General features: G+C 43.6%; 1 protein-coding gene across 1 annotated transcript in view; it reads right to left on the minus strand.

Annotated features, from left to right (window-relative positions):
* hid1a (HID1 domain containing a) overlaps positions 1-15,593 on the minus strand; it is a 50,901-nt gene that overhangs the window by 27,764 nt on the left and 7,544 nt on the right. Inside the window, exons 3-6 of the mRNA XM_078401192.1 lie at positions 12,768-12,938; positions 4,881-4,997; positions 1,665-1,771; positions 470-586 (exon numbers count right to left, since the gene is read on the minus strand). Coding sequence (XP_078257318.1) covers positions 470-586; positions 1,665-1,771; positions 4,881-4,997; positions 12,768-12,938 — 512 coding nt within the window. The remainder of the gene's footprint in view (positions 1-469; positions 587-1,664; positions 1,772-4,880; positions 4,998-12,767; positions 12,939-15,593) is intronic.

Here is a 15,593-nt window from a genome sequence, read left to right on the forward strand (position 1 = left end):
AGTGACAACATAGAGTACAGCAACTAAATGGGAACAGATTTTTCAGTTCACACCGCATAAAGTTCAGTCAGGTAAATGATCGGACAGTGACTGCACAATGCAGAGAGATAAATGGTTAAGTGGTGGATATTAGGGGCTAAGCATTAACTGATAGCTCAAGTTAAATAAAAACAAAACATGCTAGAAATATCCCGACGGTCAGGTGGATAGATTGTTAAAACACAGCTAATGTTTCAGATTGGTAGCTTTTCATTAGCTGAACACAGGGGAAAGGATCAATCACACCTGCTACTCACAAAACTGGCACTGAATTAGACAATTTCAAATGCTTTAAAGTAATCACTCCACCCGTTTCAGGACTAGCATGAAACGAGGAATGGAGATGAGATGTGGAGCAATAGTAGCTGAGGGGAGAGTGATACCAAGTGACACCTTGTCCAGGAACATCGCACCATTTGATGGGCCTCACCTGTTCTCTGTAGAGCAGAAGAACTGGACCCAGGGATTGAGAACGTTCCCCTCAGATGTGGGTGGAAGGTACACGGCCTCAGAGAAACAAGTCAACAACAGTTTCAGCAGCTCTGTCCTGAGGGAACAAGAAAAAGCTTTGATGAGGGAGTTGCACAGTGCTTTAAAACAAAAGTAAAAACCACTCTGTTGTGCTGAACGTGATACCTACTGAACTGATCTCATTACCCTACACATGATCCATATCCCTCTATTCCATGTGCCGATATAAAAGCCTCTTAAATGCCACTATCATATCCGATTCCTTCACCACCCCTGTTAATGCGTTCCAAGCCCCACCACTGTGTAAAAAACCTGGCCCACACATCTCCATTAAACTTTCCCCCTCTCACCTTATTGCTATATCCTCCAGTGTTGGACATTCATTAACACCATAAATTCACCCACATATGGTGTATATCCTATAGGTATTTGACCCCCTTCTCAAAAAGTATCACCTTCCACTTATCAGGATTAAATTCCATCTGCCACTGCTTTGCCCAGATTACGAGATGACCAATATTATTCTGTAGTCCAAGACTACCCCCTGTTTTATAAAAAGCACCACCAACATTCGTTTCCTGAAAAACCTATAATCATTCTTCTTATATTCACACCTAAACTGTTAATATACTTAAAAACAGTCATTCCTGCGGTACTGGTCATAGACTTCCAATCTCAAAAACTCCACTTCCCCAACCCTCCACCATCACCTGCTCTCAGCTTTGTATTATCAGGACAATTTTGAATCCAATTTGACAACTTGTTTGGATCCCACTTCCCTCACTGACAGATCCAGCCTATCTCCTTTCTCCCACGGCCACTAAAGCCTTCCTCCCTCAACCACTGCAGCCTCTGTCCTCCCTCCCTCAGCCACTCCAGTCTCTGTCCGCCCTCCCACAGCCACTCCAGTCTCTGTCCACCCTCCCACAGCCACTCCAGTCACTGCCCACCCTCCCTCAGCCACTCCAGTCTCTGTCCGCCCTCCCACAACCACTCCAGCCTCTCTCTCTTCCCTCGGCCACTCCAGCCTCTGTCTTCTCTCCCTCTGCCAACTCCAGCAATGACCTAGGAGGTTCCAGTGAGGAGGGAGGGCTAAATTCAAACCAAAGCTGCAACCTTTGCAGCACTGAGCCGCGTTGCAGCTATGTCCTCACCTGTTCAGGTCATGGATGTGGCTGTGAGGAGGTGAATGAGCAAAGCCCACCCCTGCCTCCCAGATGTACTCGCAGCTGTCAATAGAGTGAAGGTCCTCGGCAATCTCCTGTAGGGGTGTGAATATGATCATAGAGTCAATGAGAAGTTCCACAACAATCACCCTCCACACCACTGGCTGCTCACATTTGCTGCCACCGTCAATCACTACCACCACAACCTCACCTTCAATGCCACAGTTCCCAGCCTCCTCCACCCACATCCAATACCCACTTCCTCGCAACCCAGCCTCTCCGGCACACCGTCCTCCCATCTCTCTTTCATCCCCTTACCCACACATCATCCTGTCACATTCCCACACCATCCTCCTCCATCCCCACTCTGCCCTTCCAATCTCAACCACTGAAACGTGTTCTTCAGCGAGGTTTAGTGTTCTGGGAATGGGGGACATTCCACATCAAGCAACGAGTGTCAGCATCATTCCTGACATATCTGTAGAGTTGTTTGAAGTTATAATTAACAGGTTAGCTTTGGGCAAATCATTTGTTCTGATGTATTTGGACTGTCAAAAGACCTTCAATAAGATGTCATGCAAGAGCATTTGAAATAACATTACCCTCCCGCATCTCTGTCTCCCTCTCCCCTGACTCTCAGTCTGAAGAAGGGTCTCGACCCGAAACAACACCCATTCCTTCCATCCAGAGATGCTGCCTGTCCCGCTGAGTTATTCCAACATTTTGTGTCTATCTTTACTCCTTGTTTTGTTCCTTAATAACCAAACTACATAAATACTTCACCTGTCAAAGATTTTCATACCTTAAAAAAGATTTGATCAAGATTTACTTAGGGTAGAAAATAACATCAAGAATACCCGTGGTGAAAGTAGTGAGTGCAACTGATTATTGTACATTGTTTTTGTTCAATGACAGGTCAAATAAAACATCCCCTTATTCTTTTGAAATAGATCTTCAAGAACTCCACTGGTAGAATGGCGACACAAAGGACTGCAGATGCTGGAATCTTGAGCAAGAAACAGTGCTAGAGGATCTCAGTGGGTTCAGTAACATCTGTAGAGGGAATAGACAATAGGTGCAGGAGTAGGCCATTCGGCCCTTCGAGCCATTCAATGTAATCATGGCTGATCATTCACAATCAGTACCCCGTTCCTGCCTTCCCCCCATACCCCCTGACTCTGCAATCTTTAAGAGCTCTATCTAGCTCTCTCTTGAAAGCATCCAGAAAATTGGCCTCCACTGCCTTCTGAGGCAGAGAATTCCACAGATTTACAACTCTGACTGAAAATGTTTTTCCCCATCTCTGTTCTAAATGGCCTACCCCTTATTCTTAAACTGTGGCCCCTGGTTCTGGACTCCCCCAACATTGGGAACATGTTGTATAAGAAAATAACTGCAGATGCTGGTACAAATCAATTTATTCACAAAATGCTGGAGTAACTCTCCCGAGATGCTGCCTGACCTGCAGAGTTACTCCAGCATTTTGTGAATAAATTGGGAAGATGTTTCCTGCCTCTAACATGTCCAATTCCTTAATAATCTTACCTGTTTCAATAAGATCCCCTCTCATCCTACTAAATTCCAGCGTATATGGACACTCTACGCTTCTTCAGACTGTTAATAAGGGACTCGACCTAAAACATCGCCAGACTAACCCACTAACTTTATCCAGCTTAATGCTTTTTTTCCCCCATTGGGAGAATAAGATTATTGATTCCCAGTTCTGAAGGTGTTTAGAATCAAATGGTCTGAAGTTACCCAAAGAATCCTGGTGGATTTTCATAACAATCCTATCTTACATGACCAGGTTTATTTTAACTTGCCACATTCACCATTAGCTTTAATCAAACAGTAGGAGGCAGCAAAACCCAACACCAGTAAAAACAAAGAACTGTAGATGTTGGTTAATATGCAAAGGGATACAAGGTGCTGGAGTAACTCAGCAGGTCAGACAGCCTCTCTGGAGAACATTGATAGGTGATGTCCCCCCCCCCCCCCCCCTCCCCTTCTCCCACCTCCACCCTCATTCCTCCAAATGCAAACTATGAGGCCGGACCCTCTGGAACTGCTTGCTGATGGAGAGTGTGTGAAGGAAAATGGAAGGTCTCCTGTGACTTTCAGTCTGAACAAGGGTCTCAACCCGAAACGGCACCCATTCCTTCTCTCCAGTGATGCTGCCTGTCCCGCTGGGTTATTCAAGGTTTTTGTGTCTATCTTCAGTTTAAACCAGCATCTGCAGTTCCTTCCTACATAAAATGGAAGGTCTGCTGGGTTAAGGGAATCTTATCAGCAGGTTGAATTCTTTGTCTTGCACTGTCAATGACAATATACAATATACAAGTGCAATTTTATGATGAGAGTGTGTTTTAGGGAAATATCCATCAGGTACTACTACTTCACACTGAACAATACTTTGATTGAAATTGCTGCACTTTGCAACAACAACTTGCATCAACAAACCTAGAAACCTGCACGTTTTGGGGAAGTAGGAGGAACCCGTGCAAATTCCACACGAACAGTACCCGAGGTCAGGATCAAAGCCGGACCTCTGGCACTGTGAGGCAGCTGTGCCATTGTGCTGTATTATAATTTTAAAATACTATAGATATGTAAATAATGTTATTTTTTAAAAGAATATATTGCCAAATGGGGCAAAGGCCCACAAACAAATGGTTTGAGAAAGAACATGGCTAAAGAAAAATGATTTGTACGTGCCTAGTGCCACCCACTCGATCTTCAGGAAAGACAGACTTTCTATTCATTTAGATGCCATGGCACTGCCTAAGGAGCCATGCCTAAGATATCTGGTGATACCTTGGCCAATGTCAATGTTGGGGTGCACATTGCTTCCCACCCCATTCCTTAGCATTAATAATGAAGTCCAGGAGATGGTCATAGATGCGGCTGAAGTTGTCACAACTGCGTAACCATAAGTGGGCCCCGCCACCAGCAATGATGGAGTGGTCATTGGGTTTCCACGTCATGCTCTGGCTATCACATGATTGACCTGAGGGAGTGTTGCTTTGTGTCCAATGGTCTTTTATTCCCCTTGCGGTTTGCTGACGCAGTGCTGGAAGAATTTGGGGCTGACACTAGGTGCCTAAAGTGCGAAATGTCTTATCCTTCTACACAAACATTCCTCAACTTCACAAACATAAAAATGGCTCTGACCAGAAAGCAGTTGGGACGTTTCGAGTGACATACCGGTCCAGGCTTCCTATGACTCTGGACAGTGAAGTCAGGACAGAAAAGCAGGTCAGCGATAGCGAGCAACAACGACTCAGCAAGAGGCCGAGCATTCTCGTCATCTCCTTCAAAGGCCTGAAAATGCAAAGAGAAAAACAGCCATCAGCAGAGAGCACCAAAACCTTTTCCCATTGCCATCTAGAACAAATAACATGGAACGCAGAAAGGTACCGCACAGGAACAGGCCCTTTGGCCCACAATGTCTGTGGCGATCATGATGCCAAGATAATCATGCTCTCATTTCACTCCTACCATCGGGACAAAGGTGTAGGAGTCTGAAAACCATGACCACCAGTTTAAAGAATAGCTTCCTCCCAACAACCACTGAAGACTGCATAACACTAACCGATGAACTATGTCTTGGGTTTCACCAAGAACTTTGGGGGGGTTTTTGCACTTTTTGGGGGTTATTAATTCATTGAATTTTTCATTTATTATATTTTATATATGTGTATTGTTACAAGCATGTTATGCTGCTGCATACAAGAACTTCATTGTCCATTGTCAGTACATATAACAATGAAACATTCTTGACTCTCGATAGTTATGGATAAAGACAGGGTGGGCCGCATATTAAAATTCTAAATTGGGGCAAGGCCTACTCTGATTGTATTAGACAGGCAATTGCTCAAGTTGATTGCAGGTTGGTTGCAGGAAAAGGAACGTCTAGAAAATGGGATGCTCTTAAAAGTGTGGTGACTAGAGTTCAGGGCAAGACAGGTGAGCGTAAGGAAGCATGGATGACGAGAGAAATTGAGGCTCTGGTCAAGAATAAGGAGGAGGCATGGGACAGGTATAGGCGGCTGGAATCAAGTGTATCCCTGGAGGAGTTTCGGGAACCGAGGAGCAGATTAAAGAAGGAAATCAGGAGGGCAAAAAGGGGGCCGAAGATAGTACTGGCAAATAATACTAAGGATAACACAAAGACAGTTTATAAGTACATTAAGGAAAAAAGGGTAACCAGAGAGGAATAGGACCCCTGAGGAATCAAAGCAGTCATCTCCTGTGGAGCCACAGGAGATGGGCAAGGTCCTCAATGTGTATTTATCTGCTGTTTTTTACCATGTAGAAAGGCACAAGGACCAAGGAAAGAAAAGGCAGTCAGTATTGCAGTCAAGGAGGTTCTGAAAGTCCTAACGCACATGAAGATAGCCAAATCTCCCAGGCCCGATCAGATATATCCAAGGAAACTGTCGAAACTAGAGAAGAAATTGCAGGTGCCCTGGCTGAGCTATACGAGTCATCATTAAATACGCGTGAGCTGCTGGAAGATTAGAGGGTGGCAAATGTTGAGCATCTATTTAAGAAGGACTGAAAGGAAAAGCATGGGAACTATAAGGCCAGGGAGTCTAACATCTTTGATAAGGTGCCACACATGAGGCTGCTAAAGACGATGAGAGCCCATGGTATTAGAGGGCAGATGCTAGCATGGATAGAAGATTGGCTGAATGGCAGAAGGCAAAGTGTGGGAATAAAGGGGCCTTTTTCTGGTTGGCTGCCAGTGACTAGTGGTGTTCCACAGGGGTCAGTTCTGGAGCCCCTGCTCTTCACGTTGTATATTAATGATTTTGATGAGGGGATTGAAGGCCTTGTGGCAAAGTTTGCAGATGATACGAAGATAGGTGGAGGGGCAGGTTGTGTAAAGAAAGCAGGGACTCTGCAGAAGGACTTGGACAGGTTGGGTGAATGGGCTGAGAAGTGGCCGATGGAATACAGTGCAGCAAAGTGTGGAGTCATGCATTTTGGTAGTAGGAATAAAGGCGAAGTCTGTTTTCTAAGAGGGGAGAGGATTCAGAAATTGGAGATGCCAAAGGACTTGGGTGTGCTGGTGCAGGATTCTCAAAAGGTTAATTTGCAAGTTGAATCGGTAGTAAAGAAGGCAAATGTACTGTTAACATTTATTTTGAGAGGACCAGAGTATAAAAACAGGGATGTAACGCTGGTCAAGAGGAGGTTTACAAGAATGATCCGGGGATGATTGAATTAATGTATGATGAGAGTTTGACGGCACTGGGCCTGTACTCACTGGAGTTTAGAAAGATGAAGGAGACCTCAGAAAATTACCGAATAGTGAAAGGCCTAGATAAAGTGGATACGGAAAAGATGTTTCCACTAGTGGGAGACTAGGACCAGACAGCATAGCCTCAGAATAAAAGGACACACGTTTAGAAAGGAAAAGGAAGGCCAAATGGCCTACTTCTGCGCATGACTTGTGAACATCTGTGGTGGGAAAGTTACTGGAGAGTATTCTGAGGGATAAGATAAATATACATGCATTTAGTTGTAAATATTTTTTAACAGACAATTCTCTGCCACAGAAGGCAGTGGAGGCCAATTCACTGGATGTATTCAAGAGAGAGTTAGATATAGCTCTTAGGGCTAACAGAATCAAGGGATATGGGGAGAAAGCAGGAACAGGGTACTGATTCTGGGTGATCAGCCATGATCATATTGAATGGCAGTGCTGGCTTGAAAGGCTGAATGGCCAACTCCTGCACCTATTTTCTGTGTTTCTAGATAGACAAGGGCTGTTTAGGGATAGCCAGCACAGTTTTGTACATGAGAGACTGTGACGAATTTGATCGAGTTATTTCAAGGTGTAACCAAAAGGGTTGATGAGGGCAGAGCTGTTGACTTTGTCCATATGGATTTCAGCAAGGCATTTAACAAGGTTCCGCATCGTAGGCTGCTCTGGAAGATTAGATCGCATGGCATCTCAGGAAAGCTAGCCAACTGGATAGAAAATTGGCTTCACAGAAGGATGTTTTTCGGACTTGAGCCCTGTGATTAAACGTGTGCCTAAGGATATATTGGGCATATTGCTGTTTGTGGTTAATATCAATGATTTGGATGAGAACCTACAAGGCGTGATTAGCAAATTTGCAGATGACACTAAAGTGGATGGTATTGTAGATAGCAAAGATGGTTATCAAAGGCTACAGCAGGATCTTGATGAGTTGGGCAAGTAGTTAGAGAAATCGTTAATGGAGTTTATTGCAGATAACTGAGGTGTTGCATTTTGGGAAGTCTAACATCACAGTAAATGGCAGACCTCTGGCGAGTGTTGTAGAACGGAAGCATCTATGAGCGCAAGCGCAGTACATTGCCCCTTGAAACTGGCAACACAGGTGGAATAGAATTTTCCCTGGAGTAAAGGAGAATGAGGCATGACCTTAGAGAAGGTAGAAGTACATAAAATCAGGAGAAGCATGGATAGGGTAGATAATAAAAATATTTTCCCAATGATAGGGGCATTAAAATCAAGTGAACATAGATGTCGTGTGAGAGGAAAGAATTTTAAAAGTGATTGAGGGAATGTGGGTTTTGTTTCCCACAAAACATGATTGATATCTGAAACACTTTCAGAAAACTGGTGGAATCAGATGCAATCACTACATAGTCAGGCATGTAAATAGGCAAGGCACAGGAGTACAGTCCTGGTAACGGCAAATGGGATTAGTGTAGATGGGCAAAAAGATCAGCATGGGCCCGTTTTTAATGTGTACAACTCCATGACTTGGAAGTCCTGTTTGTTAAAATGGTGCCTAGTTCTCACATGCTAAAATGGAAGCAAATCAATTTGAACTTTTTTTTTGTAATGAGACAGAATTATTGGGAAATGTCTGTACACATTTCTGACATAAGCTTGACTGAAAAGACTGAAGCAGTGATGCCTTGTAATGTCCGAGAACCCGGGTTCAATCCTGACCCGTGTGGAGATGTTTGTTTTCCCTCTGAACCGGTCGTGTGAGGAGGGAAAGAAAACAAGAAAACTCCACATTGGTGCTCTGGTTTCCTCCCACATCCACACAATATTCCATGTGATAGGTTAATAGGTATTGTGAATTGTCCCTAGCATGTAGCTGAGTGGTTTGTTTTGTGGGGAGTTGGTGAGAATAAATAATGTAGCATTGGTGTAAGTGGGTGACTGATGGTAGGCAAAAACGCTGGGCCGAATGGCCTGTATCTCTCGATAATTCTAGATCAAAAATCAAACATTTCCTCAATTTGAACAGCAGCTGCCCATGAATAATATCAGCACCTCAGCTGGATCTGTTTGTTTGAAACAGCAACTATATCACCAGGGAAAATTACAGCATAGTTTTCTTCAACTAAACATCAAATTCAGTGGCTGATGTTTCCCATCCCATGGTCACGGAACTCAGTCAACATAACAAAAACTCAGCTAACTGAGCAAGGCAAAAGCCAAGTTCATGTTGACCATCGAGCACCCATTCACACTAATCCCAATTCATTCTCCCCACATTCCCATCAACTCACTCCAAAATCTACCATTCACCTACATTGTAGAGACAGCTTACAATGGCCAACTAACATACCAACTCACACATCTTGGAGATGTGTGATGATCCAGAGTACCCAGAAGGAACGATGTGGTCAAGGAAGAGCCGGCAAAGCAGATCACTGGAACCATGAGGCAGCAGCTCTACCTCTGTGCTGCTTGTGCCCCCCTGACCATCTTACAGACATGTCCACAGATCAGTCTTTGGTTTCATCAGTCACCTCGAAATCCACAGACATTGAGTGGAGCAAGTCATTCTCAATCCAGACTGTAGATCTACTCTGCACCTTTTCCAGACCCTCAATATGCTTAAAATATGGCCAAAAAAGCACAATACTCCAGTGTGGTCAAAGCAACATTCTATGTAACTTTTGATTTTTTTTCTGCTAGAAACAAACACAAGTGCTTTACTATTTTTTCCAAAATGATTTATTAAAGTGAGAGAACCTGGGCCATCGCCAGCTGCAGTGTCTGAGTTAAGCAGGTCGGTCATTCAGAGACGATAGCCAGGTATTTTTGTTCAGTCCTTTGGAGACAATGAATTCCTACTGCCATTTATGTTGGACAATTGACTGCTCCCAACATGTAGACACGAGGTCCTCTATACCATCACAACTGCTCTGCACCAACCCAAAGTTCACCAACCTAAACATTTCTGTAATTTCTCTGTATATTTGACTGTGCCTTGTTTTCGCAGTTTAGCTAAAGAATCCGCACAGGAACATGTTAGCTCCCTCCTGCATGTAATTTCAAACAAATGGATTCTGCCTCCTTTAGAGTCACAGAGTCATCAAGGGATACAACACAAGAACTGGCCATTTGGCCCATTTAGTCCTCACAGATCATTAACGACCCATTCACATTAATCCCACATTCAGATTAACTGTCCCCTGCTGATCATCCCTACTCATCTACACTAGGGGCAAGTCTGAAGAAGGGTCTCGACCCGAAACGTCACCCATTCCTTCTCTCCTGAGATGCTGCCTGACCTGCTGAGTTACTCCAGCATTTTGTGAATAAATACCTTCGAAACATATAAGATTATTAAGGGGTTGGACATGTTAGAGGCAGGAAACATGTTCCCAATGTTGGGGGAGTCCAGAACCAGGGGCCACAGTTTAAGAATAAGGGGTAGGCCATTTAGAACAGAGATGAGGAAAAACTTTTTTAGTCAGAGAGTTGTGAATCTGTGGAATTCTCTGCCTCAGAGGGCAGTGGAGGCCAATTCTCTGAATACATTCAAGAGAGACCTAGATAGAGCTCTTAAGGATAGCGGAGTCAGGGGGTATGGGGAGAAAGCAGGAACAGGGTACTGATTGAGAATGATCAGCCATGATCACATTGAATGGCGGTGCTGGCTCGAGGGGCCGAATGGCCCACTCCTGCACCTATTGTCTATTGTCTATTGTTATTTTCTTACACTAGGGGCAATATACATCAGCCAATTAACCTACCAACTCACAAGCTTTTAGGACGTGCAAGGAAACCAGAGCACCTGGAGAAAACCCTTGGAGTCCCATGGAAAATGTGCAAATTCCACACTGATTGCACCAGAGGTTGAACCAATGTCGCTGCCGCTAAAAGGCAGTGGTTCGACTAACTGCATCACTGTGCCCCCCCTCACCCCCCAACAATCTCTTCTGAACACTACACACACAAAAGATTAACTTTAGTGCAACCTAGTAATCCCATGTTACTGCCATTATTTTTTTTAATACAAATTAATTAATTGAGTTTCGACGCCCAGTTGCCTCGCTGGCCTGGAATTCCACTACACAAGATCATGGCTGAAGTAATCTTAGCCTCAACACCACTCTTCGACACTCTCCCCATACACCTTGACCAAAGATACGAGAGGAACAAGCTAGACCACTCAACCCTAAAAACCGTAGTACGTCATGGAGCCATTTTAGTAGGCAGAAACTTGCAGAAACATATCAAAAGAAAAATAACAAAAATCTGTGAATTGATAGATGAGATATATTCTGCATTTTAATGGTATCATCACACATACTGTTCCCCCAAAACACTGATTACACTGCGAGAGGTATAGCGAACGGTGGGTTTTGCCTACTAAAATGGCGGACGTTACGCTCCTTTGCGTACTACACTTCAGTACAGACGATTTCAATGGAGTGGTCCATCTTGTTCCTCTAGTATCTTTGCTCTTGACTCTCTTGTTCAAATATTCATCAATCTCTGCCTTGATTATATTGAGCTCTTTGGAGTAAAGAATTCCAGATTCATAACCCTCTAAAGACAAGTTCCTCCTAATCTATCTGAAAAGGGCACCCTTAATTCTGAAACGGTATCAGATAATTCCGGGTACCCGAACTCAGAGTAGTATCTTCTCAGGGCCCATACAGTCAATCCCATTCTTTTTTTTTAACATTTCAGCAATTCACCTTGTGTTTTTCTGCACTCCTTTGGAATATAGGTGCAAAGGACAACCTCTGCAATGTCAAACCTTTCACCCAGGAATCAGCCCAGTGAACCTTCTTGTTAATGTAAGCACATTCGCCTTGCATACAGACCATAACAACACCCAGTATTCCACAGTAACTCTTGCTAAATTGCATCTAAACTGCTGGAAGAACTCAGAGGGTCAGGTAGCATCAGTGGAGGGAAATAGACAGACAACATTTTTGGTCAGGTCCCTTCTCAGAATTATTATAAGGATCCTGACCCCAAACATTCTCCACTGATGCTGCCAGGCCCACTGAGTTCTTCCAGTCTTTTGTTTTTTTTGCTCTCGATTCCAGCATCTCTAGTCTCTTGAGTCTGCATCAAAACATCCATAATTCTACATTCCACACACCTTACAAAAAAACAGAAGGTGGAATCTTACAGCACCAAGAACTGGCCCTTTGGCCCGCATTGTCTGTGCCTGCATATGATTGATTTCCCTCCATTCCCAGCATATCCATGTGCCTATTCAAAAGCCTTATAATATCTGCTTCCATCACTACCTGTGGCAGTGTGTTCCATGCACTCCTTTCTGTGTAAAAATCTTGTCCTATACATTTCCTTTAAACTTTCCTCCTCTGACCTGAAAGCCACACACTCTGGACTGACATTTCCAGCCTAGGAAAAGGGTTCTGACTGTCTACCCTATCTGTGCCTCTCAATCTTATAATATTACTATCAGGTCCCCTTCAACCACAATCCAGAAAAAAACAATTCAAGTGTCCAACCTCTATTATAGCCAATCCAGACAATATTCTGATAAATTAGCATTAAATAACACCCTTTGCTCCAAAGCCGCTACATCCTCATGAATTCTGCCATTATCTCCTTAATAATGGATTTCATCATTTTCCCAATAACAGATGGAGTCATAGTCATACAGCACAGAAATAGGCCCTTTGGTTCAATTCGTCCATGCTGACCAAGTGCCCATAGCCTGACAGATGTTAGGCTATTGGCCTGCATTCTATTTAACTTTTGAACAGTGGATTCCGATTCACGAGTCCACACTAAACAATAAAGCCGTGATTCCATGAATCCATGCAGCCTGAGGGAAAGGTACAGCATACACCTACCCCTCCACGCCCTGCACCTGGGACTGTCGACCAAAAGAAGCCTCTCCAGTCTGCGTCCTCAAAGATGTACGGCAAGATGCGGGTCATTAGCTGGGTGCAATTTATCATAACTTGCTTCTCCTTGTCGCTTGTACAGCCCGATTCTGCTCCTTGCACCAACTTTTCAACAGCCTGGAAGAGCAATAAACTATCAATTATTTATATTTTCACACACACCGATGAAGAAGAGACAGGATAGTCTGCATTTTTTTTTATACACACAGACCCAAGAGCCCATAAAGTCTACTTTTGTTTTGCTTAGAGCAGAGTTTGTACTGGAGGGACCTGATAAGAGATACACAATTTTGGGAAAAGCATAGATTTGAGGAAACCTTTCCCCATAGTAGATCTGGATCAACTGGCAAAAATGGAACAAAATTTAACTCCAAGAAGTACAAAGTATTGTATTCTATAAGTTAAACCAGAGCAGGGACTTAATTTACTGGAAATAATAATCTCTTCCAGTCACAGAGCTTGGAAAAGAGGGTTGATTTCAGCATGAAAGCAACATTGCCAAGTGCATTTGGGGCCTCAACACTGGGAATATCAGACTAGGAGAAGATTATGACCTCGAGTTTCTTGTTCTGCCAGTGGATTTGGAGAAATTTGCAGAGAATATTTAAGGTATTTTTCCATTGATTTGAAGTAGCTGCTGTGAATAGTCAAAAGATCAAAAGTATACAGAGATTACTAGTGCCCCATAAATGGCAGGTTTAGTTCAGTTTAGGGATACAGCGCAGAAACAGGCCCTTCGGCCCACCGAGTCCGCGCCGACCAGCGGTTCCCCGCACATTAACACTATCCTGCACACACTAGGGACAATTTGCACATACACCAAGTCAATTAACCTACAAACCTTTATGTCTTTGGAGCGTGGGAGGAAACCGAAGATCTCGGACAAAACCCATGCAGTCACGGGGAGAACGTACAAACTCCGTACAGACAGCACCCGTAGTCGGGATTGAACCCGGGTCTCAGGTGCTGCAAGCGCTGTAAAGCAGCAACTCTACCGCTGCGCCACCGTGCCACCCCTATTGTACCCCTTTCTCTCAGACAGCCTCAGGCTGTGTTGGAACTCTGAAGTTAAATATCATCATCAATGTCAGCCTTTGCTGAGATTGACTCTAGGGATATGGAAAGTAGTCCACACAGAGATTAAGTGATTTCTGTGGGAGAAAAAGTGATTTCTGTAACTTAATTCGGAATCCTGACCTTACATGAGTGACATTTTCATCTAAAAATTTTAAGACATTGTGGCCTTCCATCACAGTGAGGAGAGGACTGGAGGAGACTCACTGTGATGGATGTTTCTTTGATGGATGTTTCTTTTTTTGTGTGTTTTTGGGGTTGTGTAATTTTAATGCCTATTTAATGCTTTTATTGTTGGACTGTGGGTGACTGAATTTCGTCCAATATTGGATGACAAATAAAGCTATCTTGAATCTCTTGAATCTTGAAATGCTGTTCTTGTCAAACTGACTGGAACACTCGAGGAAAAGTGTTAGGGATTCACATATCCAACACTGCTGTTGCACAGATGTAGCATTTATACAGCATCTTGATCAGCCATGAGGTGAATAAAGTCAAAAGTGTTTGGGTTACCAAGCTATCCACGGGATTACAGCTAATACAGCTAATAGGAATCTTGCACCAATGTTGCTTCCATTGCAGAATCTGAACCCTGGTGGTTGAGCAGTCGTACACAGCCATTGTTTGTGCCTATGCACAGTCAGTAGCACAGCTCTGTCATTGTCTACTCGATCAGTGAAGCATGCGGGAGAATGGGTCTTGTGTTGAACACCCACAAAACAAAGGTCCTCTGACAAACTGCTCTGCTGAAGAACACTGTCATCAAACAATGAAAGTTCATGGCAAATGTGGACATTTCCCCTTATCTCTGGAGTCAATCTCAGCAGAGACTGTCATTGATAATTATATTTATTTCTGCCTTCAGAGTTCCAACACAGACTGAGGCTGTCTGAGATAAAACGACACAATACCTGTCTTTTATGGGGCTGTAGTACTGGTTTCTTCAAAGGAAACTTGACCACATTATTCAAGTGGTTGCCTGAGAACTGCAGTGCACCACAAAAGCTGAAATCCAGGAAGGAAACACACCATGTTTCCTATTACTGAAAGGCAGGGGGTTTCCCACACCACGGATGGTGGAACTGCAAACACAGCAACTAACATGAGCAGCAATTGGAACACAAGCACAGCAAAGAAAGTGGAGAGAGTGTGCAGAGAAGTTTACTGGTTCCATTCCAGGGAATGAGACTTGTTCTATGACTAAAGAATGAGACTAAAGAAGATGAAATAGTTACCCTTGGAGCAGAGAAGATAAAGGAAGATATTCAATTCACTAAAGGATTTGATAAGAGTGAATAAGGAAAAGCTGTCCTCATAGGCATAATGATAGTCACCATTACCTTAAGTCTTTGGCTGTTTGAGGGAAAGGCCACGAAGGAATTTAAAAAAGGAATTTAATAAATACTTGGGGAATAATTGCAGGGTTTTGGGTAAAATGCAAGGGATTGATCATTGGAATAGCTGTTTAAGAATCAGCATAGTCTGTTGGGTCTAACGGCCTCTTTCTTTGTATTATAATTACATAGCCAATGAACAAAAATTAACAGTAATAAGGAATGGCATCCCCAGTCCACTGTTCTCAGGGTTATTATGGAACCTTGGAGAGGAGGGAGAGTGCTTGGCATGCACGTAATCTGCAGCTCCTTTTTATCAGTGTTACATTTCTTTTCATCCAACGGTTTTACTCATGCTTATGAA

Source organism: Rhinoraja longicauda, chromosome 6, assembly GCF_053455715.1.
Source record: "Rhinoraja longicauda isolate Sanriku21f chromosome 6, sRhiLon1.1, whole genome shotgun sequence".
NCBI lineage: Eukaryota > Metazoa > Chordata > Chondrichthyes > Rajiformes > Arhynchobatidae > Rhinoraja > Rhinoraja longicauda.